General features: G+C 34.9%; 2 protein-coding genes and 1 pseudogene across 2 annotated transcripts; all 3 read left to right on the top strand.

Moving 5' to 3' along the window:
* Positions 1–368: 368 nt before the first annotated feature.
* On the top strand, positions 369–7,937 carry LOC128169351 (uncharacterized). Its single transcript, XM_052835507.1, has 9 exons — positions 369–373; positions 530–743; positions 1,757–2,018; positions 2,186–2,366; positions 2,630–2,715; positions 4,677–4,984; positions 5,123–5,262; positions 5,524–5,705; positions 6,050–7,937. The coding sequence occupies exons 1-9, from the start codon at positions 369–371 to the stop codon at positions 6,856–6,858; spliced, it is 2,187 nt and encodes a 728-aa protein (XP_052691467.1). The 3' UTR covers positions 6,859–7,937.
* Positions 7,938–8,849: 912 nt separating this feature from the next.
* On the top strand, positions 8,850–21,826 carry LOC128169319 (uncharacterized; annotated as a pseudogene).
* On the top strand, positions 11,430–12,550 carry LOC128169327 (uncharacterized). The gene is made up of 2 exons (XM_052835489.1): positions 11,430–11,493; positions 11,784–12,550. The coding sequence occupies exon 2, from the start codon at positions 11,927–11,929 to the stop codon at positions 12,533–12,535; it is 609 nt and encodes a 202-aa protein (XP_052691449.1). The 5' UTR covers positions 11,430–11,493; positions 11,784–11,926; the 3' UTR covers positions 12,536–12,550.
* Positions 21,827–22,258: the final 432 nt, after the last annotated feature.

A 22,258-nucleotide genomic window follows, 5' to 3' on the forward strand; every position in this document is an offset into this window, starting at 1 on the left:
TAAACAACAAATTATTCTTGCTTCATTGCAACTAATAATATTGATACGTTTTATGACAAAGTGTTTGGTACATAAGGAGAGGCGAAATTTATTATAGCACATTTCTTGAAAGCAGTCGAAATGAATGGAGTCCAAGGGACCCTGTTTTTCTCCCTTGTTAATCCATTGATCTCGATGACCGAGTGCATATGTAAGTATCAGTTTTTTTCCAACTTCATCGTCACATGAGCAAAATATTTTCAGTACGCATCGACTCACAAGGATTTATGAGTTTATTCTCTCATTATCAACAGGAAATATAATTCTCGTCATTTAAGGATGGATTCTTCTCATCATGTTTTACCTCAAGTGGGTCTCCATATATGAACATGTCGTAAAATTCAAACTGTTGCAATTCACAATGAAACTACATTAATAATTATAAATATATTTCATTTCACAAAATAATAATTTATTAAATGTGTTGAGACCAAGGAAAAGGTAAAATTATGTCGTTTACGACATGCCGTAGTCGGCGCGAATAACCGAGATTGAGGGGTCGTTTTGTGTCAAAACGACGGGAACACAAATACGACTCCATAAAAAAGGGGATTCGACAGAGATGGGAGAACACAAAAATAGCCGAGACACATAGCTATTCTAAAATCGCTTCCACCAATGAAACAATTGAGTCAGACAACTGTCACTCCGTTGACAATGTCCCAGTAGATCTAGAAGAGGTTGAGATTGTTTACACTGAAAATGTAAGTTCTAACTGCTTATATATTAAATATATTTGAGAAAAATGATATTTACGCATTCTATGTTCACTACTATCATAACATACACATTGCAAACTCTAACATCGCTCATACTGTATTCGTTGAACATATACCGGTATATCGCCACTGCACAGGCAGACGACAGAGATAGCGTCATTTTTGTTGTTCTCTAAATAGATTGCAATATGTAACACATACCATGTTTATTTCTCTCTGTTAAATTTGTAAAAAGGTAATAGGTATCCAAATTATTCCTAGAGAAAACGATCAGAGAATAATTTCCCACTGTTTACACTCAATCATGAAATATGGCGGCCCATACGGATAAAAAATATGGCATTATAACCCCCCCCCCCAATAAATCATACAATACTTTCAGTTTGTATCTATTAAACGCCTTAGGTGTATATTTCAAAGTCACAGAGGTACAAAAAAATCATTTACAATTTTTATGATGAGATTAGTAATATTAAAAGATTTAATTTAACTCTTTATAAATTTATTCCTTGTTTGTTATAACCCCCCCTTTTTAAATTTTATGGTCACAAAACTTTAACTAGCACAGTAGAACCTTTTTTATATAGAATTACCTTAAGTTAATAAGAGATCTGTATTAAGATGAAGTAAAAAAAAAAAATAGATAAATTTGAATTTTTTATTTACTATTAAAATTGTCTTTAAAATCTTTTTCATTTTTCTTTTTCAAATTTAAGTCAGGTCGCATAAGTTTATTTTTTAAGGTATAGCAATATGGATTTTAAAAGTTTAAACCTTCACTAATACAAAATAAAGATGGATATCATAAGTCAGTATTTTAAAATTCATATATATCATTATACCTATAAGTATCATTTCATTAAAATTTATATATCAAAAGAAATATGCATACAATGAAGAATTCGAAGGGAAAAAAATGACAAAATACAACATGGAAAAAAATGAATTTTAACCAAGATCAGAGTTTTTGCATAAAGAATTTTCTTTTTTCAATTAAGGTAATAGACTCCCCTCGTCTTGAAAAGGACTGGAGATGTGGCCGTAGGTTGATTGAGCTTGGGGTACTTGCTGATGGCTTGTCTGCCTCAAAGAAATGTGGCTCACCCTTACAACTTTCCCACTGCCAAGGAATAACAAACTTTGGTCTTTCAGCTATGCTTAAAATACCTTGCATGAATTCTGCTTGCAAAATGATCAACAATGTTCCAACAGGAAAAAGGCATAATAAAATTTGGGATGCCAATACAAAGTTAGCAGCAGGTCAGTATATTCAATGTACATTGGATGAATAAAAATTGACAAACATTCAAAACAATAATGATAACTAAGTTTAAAATAATGAAAATTGTATTCAAATGAATATTATATTAAATAATTGATGGTATGTATTTTATTATTGGATTATTTTTCTTTTCATGTTCTGACAGCTGTACAACACACTGGGATAGGCTTTGACCAGATAAGTGGAATACTGGCTGAGCTAAACATGCCACCCATCAGCAGAACACTACTTAGCAGCAGACAAGTAGAGATTGGAAAAGCTACAGAATGTATTGCTTCCTTATCGATGCAAGAAGCTCTAGAAGAAGAAGTTATGGCAACAAACATGTAAATTTTTATAATTCATACACTTAAAATTGATATTATATAGGCATATGGTCATATTAAAGTAATTTGAAATAAGTCTGAATTGCCCCCCCCCCCCCCCACCCCACCCCACCCCCATGTACCCTTTTAAAACTACAAGAGCATGATACAAATTCTGAGTTTTAAACAGAGATACATTTCACAAAAACATAAAATGATATTATATATATATGGCTGTTGAATTATTAAGAAATGTTTATTACATATATTATATCTTCCCACAGAAAGAAACAGTCATCCAGCATAAGTGTCAGTGTAGATGGGGCTTGGCAAAAGCGCGGAAGTGGCCGGTCATATGATAGCCTTACAGGTAATATTATACAATTATAGAGTCTTCACGATTATCATATGGTTTGATATACAAAAAAAAAATAATTACTGGGTCAAATGTATTATTTATATCATACCTGTATTTGTAATTGATTATCGCTTTTTTCATACAAAAATAAAGAATGAATTTTTTTAATTTATTTCTTGATAAATATATTATACTTGATTATGTAAATATTTTATTATTTATTTGAAAGTTTATATATAAGTTGATATATGTTATATACATACAAGTACTATAAAGAACTTTACAGTTTAAATAATTATGTCATTCCTTGTAGATGTGAATCAAGCAATTTTCCGAGGTGTTATTGCCAACAATTACTTCAATAGTTAATAAATCCCTAACATCGGGTGTTTTTGCAAATGAATGGAAAACAGCAATTATTAGACCCCTATTGAAAAAGAAAGGTTTGGATGCAATTTTGAAAAATTATCGTCCGGTGAGTAATTTAAGTTACCTCTCAAAAATTGTCGAAAAGTGTGCTTTAAATCAGTTTATGAAATTTCTCGAATCGAATAAGCTACTACCGGATTATCAAAGTGCATATAGAAGGGGGTTCAGTACCGAAACAGCCCTACTAAAATTATCATCAGACATTCTGTGGAAAATGGAGAGGCAGGAAGTCACCGCCTTAGTCGCATTAGATCTTTCAGCTGCATTCGATACGGTTGACCATTCCATACTTAGTAAAGTATTACAAATTACCTTCGGAGTGTCCGAGTCAGCACTTGATTGGTTTCAATCGTACCTTTCCTCAAGGAGGGCGGAAGTGCATATTAATACGTCTAAATCTCAGCCTAGATGCCTGGACTTTTCAGTCCCACAAGGCAGTATATGTGGACCTGTGCTCTACACTGTATACGCAAGTACTCTACAACAGTTTATCAAAGACTCGGGGGTCTTATTACTAGGTTATGCCGATGACCACTCCGCATATGATAGTTTTAATCCAAAGGCAATCGCAGATGAAAAACATGTAATAACAAATTTAGAGAACGTCTTAGTTAATATCAATGACTGGATGGATCTAAACAGGCTGAAACTTAACCCAAGTAAAACTGAATTTGTGTTATTTGGAAGTCCGCAGATGCTATCTTTGTCTTCTTCCACTTCCATTAATGTTGTGGGTGCTAGTGTAAATTCATCTGTGTGTATCAAGTATCTCGGTTGTTATCTAGATGAACATTTAACGTTCAAGAAATTTGTCAGCGAAAAATGCAAAACGATATCCTTGAATTTGTTCTTGATCAATAATATTCGCCAATACCTTACTGTCGACTCCTGCAAGCAAATAGTACAGTCCTTAGTTACTAGCCATCTGGACTATGCCAACAGTGTCCTGTACGGATTGCCGGAATGTACCATCAAAAGGTTGCAGTTATTGCAAAATCGCGCTGCTAAACTTGTGCTGAAGTGGAAGTCGACTGATAGCTCTACAGAGGCTCTTAAGCGATTACACTGGTTACCCGTCTATTTTCGAATTAGATTTAAAATCGCGTGTGTTGTTTATAAGTGCCTCAACGATAGTGAAAGCCCAATATACCTCAGAGAAATGCTAAGTATACGAGAGTCACCATATAGCATTCGCTCCATAAGTAGTGTCGCTAAAACACTAAATGTTCCTGCCGTCAAACGCAAAACCTTTGCTGCCAGATCATTCGCAATTTCAGGACCGACCGTTTGGAATGAATTGCCGACAGACATGAGAACTATTCGTGATTTTACTACTTTTAAGCGCCAGCTAAAGGCATTTTATTATAAGTGTGCTTTTTAATTACTATGTGTAGTAAGGGAAAAAAAAACAAAAAAACAAAAAAACAAAAAACAAAAACAAACTGTGAACTCTTCTTAGACAACATTTTAAATTCTGCATGTATGATAAATCTATGTATTTTATTTGTGTGTACAGCGCCATTGATTGCATTTTTATTTGTAAAATTTGTACAAAGAATGTAATCAACTTTGGTGTCACCATAAAAGAGACCCAACCAAAAAGTTTACATCCCTCCCTTATGGTCGACCATTGGAGAATAAAGCTCTGCAGCAAGACCTGGAAGGCATTTTTAACAAGTTAAAGAAGCATTCACAGAAATTAGTCAATCTTGGAAGCACGCAACCAAACGAAAGTTTTAATAAAACTGTGGCATCCAAAGCTCCAAAAAATCGCCTCTTCAGCAGAACAATAACCTACAGGGTTGCAGCAAGTGTGGCACAAAAAAATATTGGTCAAGGCTATCTGGTGCAGGCAAGCAATATTTCCATTACATTTAGAATTAGGCTTTGATTACTTTCTGTGTGAGTATATATGTATATACTAGTGCAAGAATTGTAACTATGAATTTAGCAATTCATTCTTTATAAAGTCCCTGTTTTTTATCAATAGGTCAACAAGAAGATTGGCATTTCCCCGGGAACTTATACAAGGAGGCTAGCTGCTCTCAAAGACAGAATAAATAGACGGAAAAAAGCCATGTCGATCACCAAAGAAGCAAAAAGAAAAATACTGCACCTGAAAGCAGAGAGGTTTGAATAAAATATACCTTACCATTACCATAATGTTAATGTTATTGATTTTTTTTTACAAATAGAGGTTGCGTAAAGATACGCAATTAATGCATGCATGCCAACCAGTGTCGAGACTTAATATGATGACAGTGAAATGATATATTATGCTGACAATTATATGATGAACAGTTTACATATACAGTATACTCTTAATAATAAGTGATAATCTGATCATACCTGAATTCACATACAGTATAGATTTTTTTTATTCATATATAGAAAGCAAATGACAGCAGCAAGGGAGATTAGAGAGGGTCCTACCTATTGCTCAGAAATTGCCTTGCAGACCCCTACTGGTATTGGTGAAATACCAACACCTTTGAGTAAACCGTCCTTTCAGCCAATTGAAAATTTAGGCATTTACCAGCACGTCTACTTTGACCTTGAAACAACAGGGCTAGGTTTGTACTGCGTGTTTGCATAAAAACAAAAACAAGTACACAAGAATTTCAAGTACATGCAGTCCAATATAAGATCTTTTCAGCATGTGATTCTAATGTCTTTTACCATACTGAAATGATGTCCCATTATCGAATGTTATTTTATTGTCGGGATGATATGCTTTGAATACATGTAACAAGATTGTATTGCTGTAAAGTTTTATATATATATATATATATATATATATATATATATATATATATATATATATATTGGTGTATCCAATTTTATAAGATACATATGTAATGGTAGATCATGAAACTGATATGCTTTGTCAACTGTAACCATTGTTTAAACCTTTCAGCCAGAAGCTCACACATCACACAAATTGCTGCTGTGTGTGGATCAGACAGATTTTCCCAGTACATTTTACCAAAGATCCCAATCACAGACAAAGCTACTGAAGTCACTGGATTAAGAGTTATGGATGGGAAAATGTTTCATGACGATAAAGAAGTGGATGCTGTACACTTGGTGGCTGCTATTGATGCACTTTTGAATTTCTTCACAAAATTCCAGTCAAAAGTTGTTTTAGTTGGACATAATGTCAAGTCTTTTGACTGCCATATTTTTCTGAACTCTCTGCAAAATTGTGGTAAAACACAGGAAATTGGTAACTGTGTTGCAGGGTTTGTTGACACAAAACAGTTGTTCAAAGTTTTTGATTCAAAAGTTGGATCATTTTCCTTAGAAAATTTGTACAAACGCTATGTGTGCGAACCTTACAAGGCTCATGATGCACTAGAGGATGTTTTAGCGTTACAAAAACTAGTGACCTCTGTAGGTGTGGATTTGAGTGATCCAAAGTATTTGTCTTCTTCATTCACATTTTCAAATGCAGTTGATAGCCACTCTTATAGTTTAGAAGTACGCAAGAACTTGCCCTCCTTAGAACATTTGATTTCAGAAAAGATAGTTAGTAGACACATTGCTAAGAGGATTGCAGGGAGTGGACTTTGTTTTATGTTTTTACAACTTGTTTATAACAGAGATAGCAAAGATGGAATATACAATCTCTTTTCTGAAAATGTGAAAAAAGCTCCACGTGTTACAAAGTCTTTAAAGATATGTTCATCTTTAAACAAATATTTTTCATCAAGTTGTGAAAGTTAAGATTCTAGACTAGTGTTTTGAGTGTACATGTACTGCATGGTTAATAGTATAGTTACATGTAGATTTGTTTAGCATTTTTTACACTGATAACCAAATCAGCCAAATTTCATTTCTAAATTGAAAATATAATTTCATTCAACATTTTTAGATTTGTGATCAATATATAGTTACATGTATATGTACAGCTAAGCTAGATGCCATATATTAATACATTTAGCATTTTTAGCATTTTTTACACTGATATCTGTTAATCACATCAGCCCAAATTTCATTGTAAACAGGTAGATATAATTTAATTCATTGCACATTTTGAGATTTGTGATCAATATATATTTTAAGTACAGCTAAGATGCCATATATAAACTGTATTTTTAGCGTTTTTTACACTGATATCTGCCAACCATATCAGCCAACTGGAAGATAAAATTTTCTTGGTACATTTTTAGATTTGTGATCAATTTTATAGTTATACTATCAATTATTACAGTGTATATCATAATTAATTAATATTAATTAAATGTACATACATTTTTAAAAATTTCATAATACAGCTTCATTTTGTGGCTTTGTTTTTCAATGTAACATTATTAGATTCAGGGAAAAGATGTAACTTTTTTAAAAATCAATTAATCTTATAAATTTTGTATCAGAGGAAATTCGGACGGAAAATTGTACTTTTTATTGACTTGAAACATGATAATAACAGCATTAATTCATAATATCACATGTTATAAAGAATATATTATCCAACTGCTTGTCTGGCCTTATTAATTTTTGTTCTATAAATTACAATAAAATATTTTCATGTTTTTATTGAAAAATTTTAAGATGAGGAAATTCGAGCTAATCTGAAAATCTTATATGCATGAATACCTAACAATTCCTTTACTGTAAATGATTTGCTCACTACTTATCTTCACTATGAATGTAAAACAAAAAAATTCTGAATATATAATACATCGAAAAAAATCCATTAGATGGGGATTAACGAACACCAAAATATTAATTCTTCAAGTGTACAGAGGAAATTCGGAATACATTTTTTGTGAGATTCAAGCACAAAAGTTCGTTTTTTTTACTACTTAATACCATGCTTTAACATAGAACCTTAGACTTAAGTTGCTTTTTTACATCTAATCATATTTTATTTTCTTGAACAATCAATTTAAGATACCACCATGGAATTTCTGTGTTATTACACTAAAAAACTCTTTTTTTAGCATTGACATTTCAAATGACCTTTAAGGAAAATCAAGCAAGATTACCCTAAACTGTTTTTGTTTTATTGAAATGAGCACATCTTAAAGTCTCTACATGCTTAATTTCATCATTTTCTGAATATAAGAAATATGAAAAGAATCCATCCTTAATACATCTGCTTGTCTGTTTATTATTTCTCCAGATAATCTCACCTCCAAGAGACCAACCTGGCAAATGCCAAGCATCAGCATCTATCCTTCAGAGAGAGTCGTAGATAATCAGAAGTCTAACCGCTCGGCGGCCGGTAACCAATGTGCTTTTTCTGACGGGACACCACACGGCGCCATTTGGATGGTGGACCTCCAGTCTATTCAAGTTATAAACAACGTAATGATTTATTATAGGACAGAAGACATAACATGGAGTAATACTTCGTTTATTCTTAATTTGATCGTATGTATTTTAACCAAACGACGAGATATGTTTGAAGAGATCTATTCCCTTAAGGTGGTGACACTCGATCCCCTTCAAAGTGAAAATTTCACCAACTGTTTTTCCTTTCGTTTTAGGAATAATTTGTAGTGCGAACAGTTTGTATTAATATCATTAAGCATAAACAATATCGTTATGTGAAATTTTGTTTAAATGTGCTAATTCTATTTTTAGAAAACAGCGTTTATGCAAGCAGATTCTTGGGGTTTTCTCTCTATGTCTCCAACACAACGAAAAAAGAAGATGGAATCCTCTGTTTCCATGATACTGCTTATAATGCCGGATCCATACCAAGTTCTATGAATATCAGTTGTCCAGTTAGTGGGCGCTACGTGATATACTACAACACAAGGGAGGGTAATATATCTCATATCCCGACCTATTCCCCAGAGGCGTACATAGAACTCTGTGAGGTGGAGGTATATGGTAAGCTCATGTATGTAAAATGTTGTTTTTGAACACTTGTTTTCTAACTAAGAGTTCGTGGCACAGATGTATATGTTGTAAATCAGGCTTAGCTGAAGTGACAACTATTATTTTATAATTGTACCAAGTTTACTAATACATGCGTAGATATTTTACGGTCCCTAATTAATTAGCAGTTTCCAGCGTTTTAACTGAAATATTACTACATAAACAACAGATGTAAAAGAAATTTCATTTACGCAAAGTTTGTTATGTATCAATTTTTGTAATAAGGCAATAAGCATAAAATCTACAGGAATATTTAATAGTACAAAAACCTTTAAAATGTTCATGAATTCATTCAATTTTCAAAAACTTCTATTTAAATTTACCCCTATAAGATAATTGCAAAACAATTTCTCAATAATAAGAAGGAGAAAAAACCAAATATATTTGTCGTAATACTTCTATAAACAATTCTTTCTTAAAGGATATGACACAATATTGTTTTCGAAAACATGGTATATGTTTGTTTATTGTTCATATTCACAATTACTCAAGTTAAATCGTCTACTTCTTTCATCCATACACAGATAATATCTAAAAAGCCTAAGTAACCATGATATTTACAAGACTTTTTTTCTAATGCACTAGGTCATTATGTTATATAAATAAAAACAATTTTGATGAAAAATTTAAAATACATTATCACGACCCTGAACATAGCTGTCAACAATAACGATTTTACAATAAGGTGAAGATACAAAGCCCCTCTTACAATTGAGATCAAAACAACATAGAAATGATATTGATCCTCGATACCTCTTAACTGTTGCAAACTTATTTATTTTGTTTTCATCCTATAAGGTTGTCCGGTTCTCGGTTACAAAGGTCAATTGTGTAATGAACCTTGTCCAGAAAATGCCAACACTGTCACTTATATAGCGGGGAATGTCTTGGAGCCTGCAACCCAGGCTTTTATGGGAACCAATGCAAATTCTACAATAGAAGTAAGATTTATCTGCACTTTGAAAAATATATATATATATAACAAATGGTACCGTTCACTTGTTAAATAAAAGCGGTAAAAGGCACTGTTTAATATCTTAACTGTTTACATGTTTCTTCTAGTTAATATTAGTTTAACAAGATTATTCTTTACAATGTAGATAATGTGTGAACCATATATAGTAGATACTTGTGTGAACCATATATAGTAGATACTTTTTTAAAGAAATATATCCTTAAAGGGGAAAGTTCACGGTTGTTTTTTCTTCTATTTTCATTATGTACAATACTTTAGTAATGCATTTTTACTAATCAATCAAGCGTTGTAAACATTAATAAAAATATATGAATTTTGCACAAAATCGTAAACATGCTTTATTTTAAGATACGTATTTCTCTTTCTTAAAGAACTGACTATACATTGTCACTGTGACAATCACTGTTCATATCGAACACACCCGATTTTATTTTTCCCATAATTCTTTGCAACGTGCTTGGCCGACCCTAACAATAGGCGCTAAGTTATACCCGGCCGAGCTGTCCAGCAATAAAGACGTGCTTAGTGTGTGAAGGGGGTATCGTGTTAGAAGCCTGTGTGGCATGTTTTAGTTTCACAAGTTCAGCATTTGACGCGGACACGGATAGCTGACCGTGGTAAGTATTTATTTAGTTTTGTGTAGTTTATTTGTAAATTTTTGGCTTTTTATTAGTATTACGCAGTCGTCCTATAAAGTCACCTTGACCATTGTTCACTGTAGAGTTACCTGTGTGTTCACTGATGTGTGACTTTAGCGAGAGTGTTTAAATGGAATTCGTCTTTTTCTATAGTACAGTTTTTGCTATTGCTGTATAAAGAAACGGTGATTTAAAGGGCTATTTTCTATGCGTTATTTTATTTTACAATTTATGGTCACTTTTTCCACTTAACTACTTGGGCGGAAGTGCGTCACCGGAAGTCTCAGACCCCATATTGTTTACTGTAAACAAATAACTTAGTTACCATATACTTACAATATTTTGAGATGTTGCCTTTAATATAATACTATTTATACATTATCATAGTTTGATACTATCAGTGAGATACTTATATGATGTATTATACAATATTGTTTTTATTATGGTGTTATGGTGTCACTTGTACACTTATTGTAGTGTCATATTGTTGATGTTGAGAAGATGATGATGTTATGGTGATGATGACGACGACGATGATGATGGTCATGTCGATGATGATGGTGTAGATGATGTCGTTCATGGTGAAGTCGATGACGATGCGATGTTCATGTTGATGACGACGATGATGTTATGGTGATGACGACGATGATGATGGTCACGTCGGTGATGATTATGAAGTAGATGATTATGGTGATGACAATGATGTCTTTTATGATTATGGTGTTGTAGTTGATGATGTTGACGATAGTGGTGATGATGATGATTGTGGTGACGAAACAACTCTAGTTGTGGTTGTCCGTAGTTGGTCCAGGACTACAGCCCCGGAGATTCGGACACTCTTCTAATTTATTTTTGGTCATTTGTATAAACATCATATTTTTTCTTGTTGAGTGAAAGTTGTGTGAGTGTTTGTGTGGTTTAGTGTTTATATTTCTATCTTTTCTTTCTTTCTCTTAATTTTTTTGTTATTAAATTTTGTTAAATTTAAGATGTCTTGTTGTTGTTTGGAGTAGCCTCCGCTCATCCCGTTACAATTTGGTGGCAGCGGTGGGATGAGTTGACTCCTCCAGATACTACAAGATATCTTTATAAGTGAACAGTTGCCAAGGTTTATTTTATTTTTTATTTTTTGATCTTTTTTGTAGTACATGTAAGAGCAAGTGTAGGTCGTTGTTTCCTTTTCCCTTGGTGAGTACATTACGTTAGGCAGATTGTTTTGTTAAAAGTTGAGAAGTTAGTCCCTTTATGGGATAATTTTGAGGTAAGTTGGTCTGTCAGTCAATGCACCATGTTTACTGTCAAGGAGATGCTGGAGCTACTTGAAGTGGGGACCAAGATGGGGATGAAGGATGAAGACCTTCAACAATTCGTGAAGGACGAACAGGCCAGAATGCGGGACGAACGTGAGAAACATAGAGTCGAGAGACAGGAGGAGAGAGACCGCGACTTCAAACTACAGATGGAGAAAGAGCGCGCCGCAAGAGAACATGATGAGCGAGAGCACGCCCGATTGATAGAAGAAAAGAGACATCAGCAAAAACTAGAAGAACTGGAACTTGATCACAAACTGCAACTCGAGAGATCTCACATGAAGCCGAGTGTTGTGACTAAAGAGGAGAAAGAAACTTCTCAAGTGATAAAAGGACCAAAACTTCCTCCGTTTGAGGATTCGAAAGACAACATTGACGCGTACATTCAAAGATTTGAGATATACGCAACAACGCAGAAATGGAATAAAGACACGTGGGGGACTCATCTTAGCGCATTACTCAAAGGAAAGGCACTGGATGTGTTCGCAAGACTCTCACCCGAAACAGCACTTGATTTCAACGAGTTGAAGAACGCCCTGTTGAAACGATTTGACATGACGGAGGACGGTTTCCGCAAGAAGTTCTGATTTTCAAAACCAGACGGAAGTGAAACTTTTATGCAATTTTCTACCAGACTGGACAGTTACCTTGGGCGGTGGATTCAGCTGTCTAAGACTAACAAGACATTCGATGATCTGAAGGACTTGTTCTTACGTGAACAGTTTTTATTGTGTTGCTCGAAAGAACTTGCCTTATTCCTAAAGGAGAGGATTCCTACTTCGATCCAAGACATGGCGCGATACGCGGACCAGTTTGCTGAGGCCAGAACAGTGACATCTTCTTCACTTACGCAAAAACCGCTCTTTGACAGACGACAGCAGTCCGATAGACAACCGCCGTACAAAGATTCCGTGCAACAAAACCAATCTGGAAATGCAGTGAAGTGTTATGAGTGCGGACGACAAGGACATAAAGCCTTTAACTGCAACTTCCGCAAAAGTCCGAATAACAGGCCGTTTAATTCGAGCGAGAAACAAGAAACAACACCGAAACATACTTACCCTAGTGATTTTCAACGTGGGTCGTACAATAATGGGAACCATGGATATCCAGGACGCGGTAGAGGTCGCCAAGGAGCCGCGAGTGTCGTCGAGAAACATGGACACTTACCGTGTGTTGGTGATTCGGTTGCTTTCTGTGAAACGGAAATGCCAGTTGTGAAAGGATGTGTTGGCAATAAACTAGTGACTGTGCTAAGAGACACAGGTTATAGTGGTGCCGTTATTCGTAGAGAACTGGTAAGCGATGATCAACTAACAGGGACATCTCAACGATGCAAGTTAGCAGACGGTCGTATTATTAATTCAGATGTGGCTAGAATTGATGTCGATACTCCTTACTTTACCGGAAGTGTTGATGCTTGGTGCTTTGATTCACCTTCGTACGATCTTATTCTTGGTAATATTCGTGGAGTAAGGAAACCACATGAACCAAATCCAGCCTGGATTCATTCCGTTGAAAACATAGCAGCTGTTGAAACGCGTGCGCAACTGAAAAAGAAACAGTCTCCATACAAACCATTGAAAGTACCGGAAGCAATACGGGATGTATCGCCGGAGGATATCTTACAAGAACAACGAAACGACGAGACACTGAAAAAGTTATGGAGCTTAGCTGAGAGTGGACAGCTTAAACATTTCAGTGACGGCGGATTTTCAAAAATGTGTGAACGGAAGCAAATGTTGTTCAGAGAATTTTGCAGTCCGAAAGTGTCCAGTGGAAAACTTTTCCGACAGTTAATCGTTCCCCGGAAATACAGAACTATCGTTATGAAGATAGCACATGAAACGCTGATGGGTGGTCATCTGGGATCAAAGAAAACAACCGACAGAGTAGTGTCCGAATTTTACTGGCCAGGAATTCAGTCAGACATTAGACGGTTTTGCAGATTATGTGACGTGCGTCAGCGGACTATTCCGAAAGAAAAAGTACCTGCAGTACCGTTAGGACAGATGGACTACAAGATCGATATGGGAGGCAAGCTGAAAACTTTCCACGCAAATCTTCTTAAGAAGTATGTTGAACGAGATACATTGAACTGTGGTGTTTTGTCAACATGTGCAATTTCACTCATAGACTTTAGTGACCTAGATGATGATGAACAACAGGACTCTATTCTTATGCCACCTGTTACTCAAACCGAAACAGCAAAGGACATAAAGTTTGCAGACAGACTAACACCAGATCAGTTGGAAACTGCTAAATCACTGTGTGATTCGTTCTCAGATGTATTTACGGATATACCTGGAATGACGAACTTAGTGGAGCATAAGATTGTTGTGACATCGTCTGAACCTGTGCGTGTGAAACCATATCCAGTTCCGTTCAGTACAGAGAAAACAATTACAGAAGAAGTTCAGAAAATGCTACAGTTGAATGTGATTGAGCCATCATCTTCCCCTTATTCAGCTACAGTTGTCATAGCTCGGAAGAAAGATGGAACGAATCGATTTTGCATTGATTATAGACGACTGAACTGTGCTACGGTATTTGATGCAGAACCAATGCCCAGTCCAGAAAGCATATTTTCCAAAATGACCGGAAAGAAGTTTGTGTCAAAGATAGACTTAAGCAAAGGATACTGGCAAGTACCGATGACTGACGAGAGTAAGCCGCTTACAGCCTTTTCCACACCATCCGGATTGTACCAATTCAGGACAATGCCGTTTGGTCTTGTAAACGCGCCGGCAACATTTAGTCGTATGATGAGAAAACTACTTCAAGGTATGAACGGCGTAGAAAACTTTATCGATGATGTCATTGTTTTTACAGATACCTTTGAAGAACATCTACACATACTGAAGACTGTGTTCGAACGACTCAGAGATGCGGGACTTGCGGCCAGACCGACAAAATGTTTCATCGGATTTGACAAGATTGACTGTTTGGGACATATGGTGGGCAACAAGTGTCTAGAACCAGAACAGGACAAGATTGATGCAGTCAGAAATGCGCCAATACCACAAACCAAGAAACAGGTTCGTGCCTTCCTAGGCTTAGCAGGATTCTACAGAAAGTTTATTCCGAATTTCTCTGCGATAGCCATTCCACTTTCTGATCTTACGAAGAAGGGCCAACCAAATAAAGTTATTTGGACTGAAAGTCAGCAACGAGCTTTTGATACATTGAAACACATGTTATCAGAAAGGCCAATATTGAAGTTGCCAGAATTTAATGAAACCTTCATTTTACGCACGGACGCTGCAGATGATGGGATAGGTGCTGTGCTGTTACAGATGGAGGATGACGAGAAACTACCCGTAGCGTACGCCAGTAGGAAACTTCAACCAAGAGAAAAGGCATACGCTGTTATCGAGAAGGAGTGTTTGGCGGTAGTGTGGGGAATACAGAAGTTCCATCAGTACCTTTATGGACGCGAGTTTCTACTTGAAACTGATCACCAACCCCTGACCTACCTTAACAAAGCAAAGACAGAGAACTCCAGACTGATGCGTTGGGCTTTGCAGCTTCAGCCATACCGCTTTAGGATCATTGCAATCAAAGGAAGCGACAATGTGGGTGCGGATTACCTGAGTCGTCAGTGAGATGTATAGTAGACAATACAGGTATGTGTATAGGTTTTATTGTAAATACGTGAGAATTTTCAAAATTCAGTGATTGTTTATTTGAAATTGCATGACAATTTTTTAAGGGGGGAGGTGTGTGACAATCACTGTTCATATCGAACACACCCGATTTTATTTTTCCCATAATTCTTTGCAACGTGCTTGGCCGACCCTAACAATAGGCGCTAAGTTATACCCGGCCGAGCTGTCCAGCAATAAAGACGTGCTTAGTGTGTGAAGGGGGTATCGTGTTAGAAGCCTGTGTGGCATGTTTTAGTTTCACAAGTTCAGCATTTGACGCGGACACGGATAGCTGACCGTGGTAAGTATTTATTTAGTTTTGTGTAGTTTATTTGTAAATTTTTGGCTTTTTATTAGTATTACGCAGTCGTCCTATAAAGTCACCTTGACCATTGTTCACTGTAGAGTTACCTGTGTGTTCACTGATGTGTGACTTTAGCGAGAGTGTTTAAATGGAATTCGTCTTTTTCTATAGTACAGTTTTTGCTATTGCTGTATAAAGAAACGGTGATTTAAAGGGCTATTTTCTATGCGTTATTTTATTTTACAATTTATGGTCACTTTTTCCACTTAACTACTTGGGCGGAAGTGCGTCACCGGAAGTCTCAGACCCCATATTGTTTACTGTAAACAAATAACTTAGTTACCATATACTTACAATATTTTGAGATGTTGCCTTTAATATAATACTATTTATACATTATCATAGTTTGATACTATCAGTGAGATACTTATATGATGTATTATACAATATTGTTTTTATTATGGTGTTATGGTGTCACTTGTACACTTATTGTAGTGTCATATTGTTGATGTTGAGAAGATGATGATGTTATGGTGATGATGACGACGACGATGATGATGGTCATGTCGATGATGATGGTGTAGATGATGTCGTTCATGGTGAAGTCGATGACGATGCGATGTTCATGTTGATGACGACGATGATGTTATGGTGATGACGACGATGATGATGGTCACGTCGGTGATGATTATGAAGTAGATGATTATGGTGATGACAATGATGTCTTTTATGATTATGGTGTTGTAGTTGATGATGTTGACGATAGTGGTGATGATGATGATTGTGGTGACGAAACTATTCTAGTTGTGGTTGTCCGTAGTTGGTCCAGGACTACAGCCCCGGAGATTCGGACACTCTTCTAATTTATTTTTGGTCATTTGTATAAACATCATATTTTTTCTTGTTGAGTGAAAGTTGTGTGAGTGTTTGTGTGGTTTAGTGTTTATATTTCTATCTTTTCTTTCTTTCTCTTAATTTTTTTGTTATTAAATTTTGTTAAATTTAAGATGTCTTGTTGTTGTTTGGAGTAGCCTCCGCTCATCCCGTTACAGTCACTCACTAAACGATTATAATTCATAAAGATATTCATAATTCTCATTTGATTTAAGAACGCTTGCGTCCTAACCTGATCCGCCCTAATGATTTATTTTGTTTGTTTCTGACCTTTTTTTGCTTAGAAAACCTAGCACTTAATAAACCAACATACCAATCGTCGACTTATGAGCATTCAACTAAAAGTGAAAATGCTGTTGACGGACTCAAAAGTGACTCCAGCACTGATTCAGGCCACTGTTCGTACACCGCGTTGTTACAACCCTACGCTTTATGGAGAGTAGATTTAATGCAGCAACGTTACATCGAGAGGATAACCCTCTACCCCATGACTTCAAACCTTAATTGGAGTTAGCAAACTGAATATAAAACAAATACGTACAATGAGTGTTAATTAGAATTTTTTAAAAATCAATTCGAATAAAAATTTAAGCCGATTAAAACAAGTTGTAGTAAACAAAACCATACCTTTTGTTTTAAATACATTATTTTAAAGAAAAACAATACAGTGTATTTCGAAAGACTAAAGTTAATAAATTCGATGAAATATTTTACAACCATACGTTGTAATAAAACAAATAAATGCAAATTATATATTACAAAACTAGAAACGAAAAATGAAAAATGTACTGATAAAGAAAGAGTATATTATGAACATACAACTTATTGTTCCTTTGTTTTATCATAGCTGAAAGTAACCCGAACACGGAGAAACTTCTTGGATACTCCTTGGTAGTTTCAAACACAACAGACCGTAACAAAGGTGTCGTCTGCTACAAAGACACGCACCATACAAAATGGACAATACCGGCTTCGTTCGATATAAGGTGTCCTGTGATTGGTCAATATGTTATGTACTACAACGAACGACTCCCAGGATCTACATATCCAGCAGGTTACAGCCAGCATGCCCAGTTTGCTGTATGTGAGATCGAAGTTTATGGTAAATTTCATTTTAATTATTTTAAACAGGAGCTCTTTTTGTTTTTCTCAGTACTCAATTTTTTTTTTTTTTAAATTCATTGCATGTAAAAATGACACAGAGTCTACAATTTAACCAAAAACTATGCTTATGCTTTCTCCGCGTTTTGTCCAATATCTCGATAAATATAAATACTTTTAAGCTGCGTTTATAATCCATATTTTCTGTTTTCAAATGCCCCATTGGCTGCGTTCGGTTGATTAATGGAAATTTTTAAAAAATGCATAATCTTTCATATTTCCATTATATTTGTATTGTTGCTATGTGTCTTTTTATTTAAAATACTGAAAATGCAAAACAATTGCATTAAGAATTATAAATATGACACTACAGGTTATGAAAAAAAAAACTACCAAAAAACCAAACAAACAAACAAACAAAAAACCGTGATAAAATAACCCCAATAACTGTAACAAAATTTATGATTAAAAATTGCGGTAATGTACAGCCACATTATTTCTAACTTTGCATAATATGACTGGTTATTTACTTCTGTTTGGAGGTTGTCCAATACCCGAGTTTACCGGCCTGAGTTGTAATGTGCCTTGCTTGACGATATGCCGAAATTGTAAGTTGATATTCTACATATAAGTGTCTTTTACATTATTTATTCTTCCTCGGATGAAAAAAAAATGGTTCTACCCTAGCTATGCAACATGTTATTGCGGAAAGATGACATGTTTCAGAGGGGTTGATTAGTTGATAACCTACATTACAATCCAGTATAATACTGAGTCTAGTTTTTGATATTAAGATCTGGAAAATCTTGCCGTCTTAAAACCCACGTGGCAGTCTTCAACAAAATCGCCTACTTCAGTGTCAGGCAATGCGGTTGATAACAAGAAGACTATACGGACCGCTGAAGGAGGCCAGTGTACATCAACTCTACCGTCGACTGAAGCCTCGTGGGGCGTCAATCTGGGAGGAATGCATTGGATAGATCACATTCTCATCTATTTTAGGACAGATGACAAGCCTTGGGGTTAGTTGTTATGTAAAGATTTGTAACAAACATTACAACTTACCAATTTCCGACTTAATATCAATTGCAATGACCCGTGAAATACATGTACATTAAAAGCTATAGATTCAATTTATTGTATGATTTTATAAGTCCCAAACAAATACACTATTGACCAAATATGAATGTAGCAGGTAATTGTGATTGTTAGGATTAAATTAAGGAAAACTTGAAATATAGTAATAATTTATCAATACATACAGGACTGAGGTGGATGTAATATGCGGCATTCATATAGAAATGGGTGTCACTTTTGTAGATGAACACAACGAACTCCGAGGTATGCCACTTGGCTTCTACTTATACATCTCAAACACTTCCAGCACACTTAACGCTGTTCTATGTTTCCACGAACATGCACACACAATTCACACTCTTCCTGATGTGATGAATGTAAGCTGCCCGTACTATGGACAATATATCATCTATCGTGTTGAACGGAAAGCAGGGGTTATCTATCCTACAAGTTACTCCGAGCATGCACTTGCAGACTTGTGTGAAGTGGAAGTTTACGGTAAGGGATATATTTGTGATTAATCGAAGTAGGTAACAACATATGGCATGGTTAGTCAATGTCAATTTCGCAGAACCTACAAAAAACATTGTCTTGAAATGAAAACTTTTTTGTTATTTCAAACTTTGCAGTGTCTTATAAAAAAGCCCGCACACATTGTATTATATTACCTTGACCGGTGACCCATCGTTTCTATAGTAGACCTGATTAGGTGATTAGACAAAGACTTGGACCAAAAAGATTCAGTTATTGTTACAAATGACCGAGTGCATTTGAAAAACTGTATTTTAATGAAAATTAAGTCCATATAAAACAAACCACAATATAGTTAAGGTAGACAGTATAATTAAACTATTTCTATATAAAAACTTCATATTTCATTAAAAAAATAAAGATTAAAGATAAAAAAAAGCCACGCTTACATGTACTTTGTTCAATATCAGGCTGTCCTGCTCCGGTCGTCGAATTTCCGCAATGCAGTCGTAATTGTCCTGAAAACTGTGAACAGTGCTATCCAGAAACAGGGGTCTGCAAAAAATGTCATGAAGGGTACAAGGGCATGGCGTGTGAACTTGGTAAGTAAAACCCGATATATTTGATGTATCTCTTACTTTGTTTGTCAAGCAAAACTGACTGTGCAAACATGATTTCCCATGTATGCTATAACTATACAGATGCTCGGCATGGTGCTTGGTTTAAAAAAACAACTTTTGAATGAACAAACCTTAGGCTAGAAAGCAATCTTTTTAACACATAAACAAAAAACTCCAGTTTTTTTTTCAGTTTACAATCCCAAAAAGTGCTATTGATTCAGGAAACAACAAACAAACCTTGATAGTCTCATGTAAAATAAATAACTGTATTTAAGGAATGAAGAATCTTTTTTGAGCATTATGAGGTTATAATATTATTCAAAGAATGATTCCTTTTTTATATTTAAAAATTAAGCATTTATACGATTAAATATTGGACTATTGCATATTAATGTGATTTTCATTTATTTTTAATATGCAATAGTCCAATTGCAACCCGATGAAAATTTAAATTTATTGGACTGAATATTACAAAATCTATTCATAGTGTTATCACATAAAAAGACACTGAAAAATGAAAACATTTTTTAATAGTGTGTCATGCTGCTGCAACCATAACAGTATCTCCAAGCTCTGTAGTTACCGGTACTAATAACGGAGCCATATATTCAGCCGGAGGGCTAACACTACCGTCTGACGGAGAGCTCCATGTGGCGTCTATCTATCTTTCTTTGTCAGAACAATCTTCAGATTTGTCCTACTTGTATATGTCCATTGTTAATGCTGTAAAATTCAGTGTGTTGTTTTTGTCGGACGAGACGGGGTATACTGAGGTAGGGTTATATACACCTTGTTGTTTATTGTTTTACCTTTCGATTTTGTGAGCTATTATTGCCAGTAGATATCGTGTTTTAGTTTATGACTTCAATTAGTTGGATATATCAAGTTTTCAATATACTCCCTGACGATTAATTATATGTAATAAACACAATTATAGGTTTTTTTTAATAGAACGATTCATTCTATGCCAAAAACAAAAGTTACGGGTTTTTTTATGAACATATACAATTAATTTGAAACAATTAATTATTCGTCTTTACACCTTTACCTAGCAGGATTTTTAATCACATATTTTGTGTATATTACCCCACGCAACAGAACTGCATGCGTAGTTTTATGAGTTTATTTTGTAATATGTACATACTTTGTTAGTAATGCCTTCTGAAATATTAACCGTTAATTTCTGTCTTATTTGCAGTTTGATCGGGCGGTCGTAGGTCCTTTCCGTGAACGGTTCACTGCAAGTGCTAAATTCAACTCTAAAACTCACGCAATCCGCATAAAAGTTCAATACAAACAGTCGTTAACCATATCCGATCTGAAACTTCATTTACGAACATGTTATCTAAATACGGTAAGTATGTGAACCAAACGATCAATATATCGGTGATTCAGAATTGTAAACCAAGAGCAAAAATAGAAATATAGAAAAAGAAAAAGCTAAAAAAGAGTATTTAAGAAAAACAATTGGAAAGATACAGAAATGTATTCTAATGTGTCTGTTTCTTTGTGTTACAGACGAACAGCCATGGGCTGAATTAAGGAGAAAATCGACAACATAATATGGAGAACAGCAATAATATTATCTGGAAATACGATGTGAAGAACTATTAAAACTAACATTTAATGAATTAAGCTCTTCAGTCATTTTTTTATGTCTGTTATGCATTGCTCCAATTTATCATCAATTGATAACATGTGTCCTTAGAGACAAAAGTGTTGCGTTTAACATTGACTAGTTATATTTCTATATTTTTCAGCGTACTTAAGAGGTTAAAATAAAATAGTTTGAAATGGCAGTTATGGTAAATTAACCTTACTGATCATCAGAAAAATATAAATTAGTTTATAATTTTTAATGTGTTTTTTGTAATTGTTCAATATTATCATAAAGTGCTTTCAAATTGCACAAAGTTGCACTGCTATATATTTTATCACTCTTCTGTTAATATACAGTGTATAATATGCACCTTAGTCAATATTTATGGATAAACACTCCATTAAAAAGTGCAGATAAGTACTCCTCTTTATGGTTTTTAGCTTACCTTGTCCCGATGTCAACAAGTTTCATAAAGTCAATCCTTATCCCCAAGTATTGTGTTGCCATTAAAGTTATTCATTTTTCTTTAAATAATTTGAATTGGAAACTGAGTTGAGTGATCTCTACAAAGCAGCGGGTATGAGCATTTTTGCCAG

The sequence above is a fragment of the Crassostrea angulata genome, unplaced genomic scaffold (assembly GCF_025612915.1).
Source record: "Crassostrea angulata isolate pt1a10 unplaced genomic scaffold, ASM2561291v2 HiC_scaffold_118, whole genome shotgun sequence".
Classification (NCBI taxonomy): domain Eukaryota; kingdom Metazoa; phylum Mollusca; class Bivalvia; order Ostreida; family Ostreidae; genus Magallana; species Magallana angulata.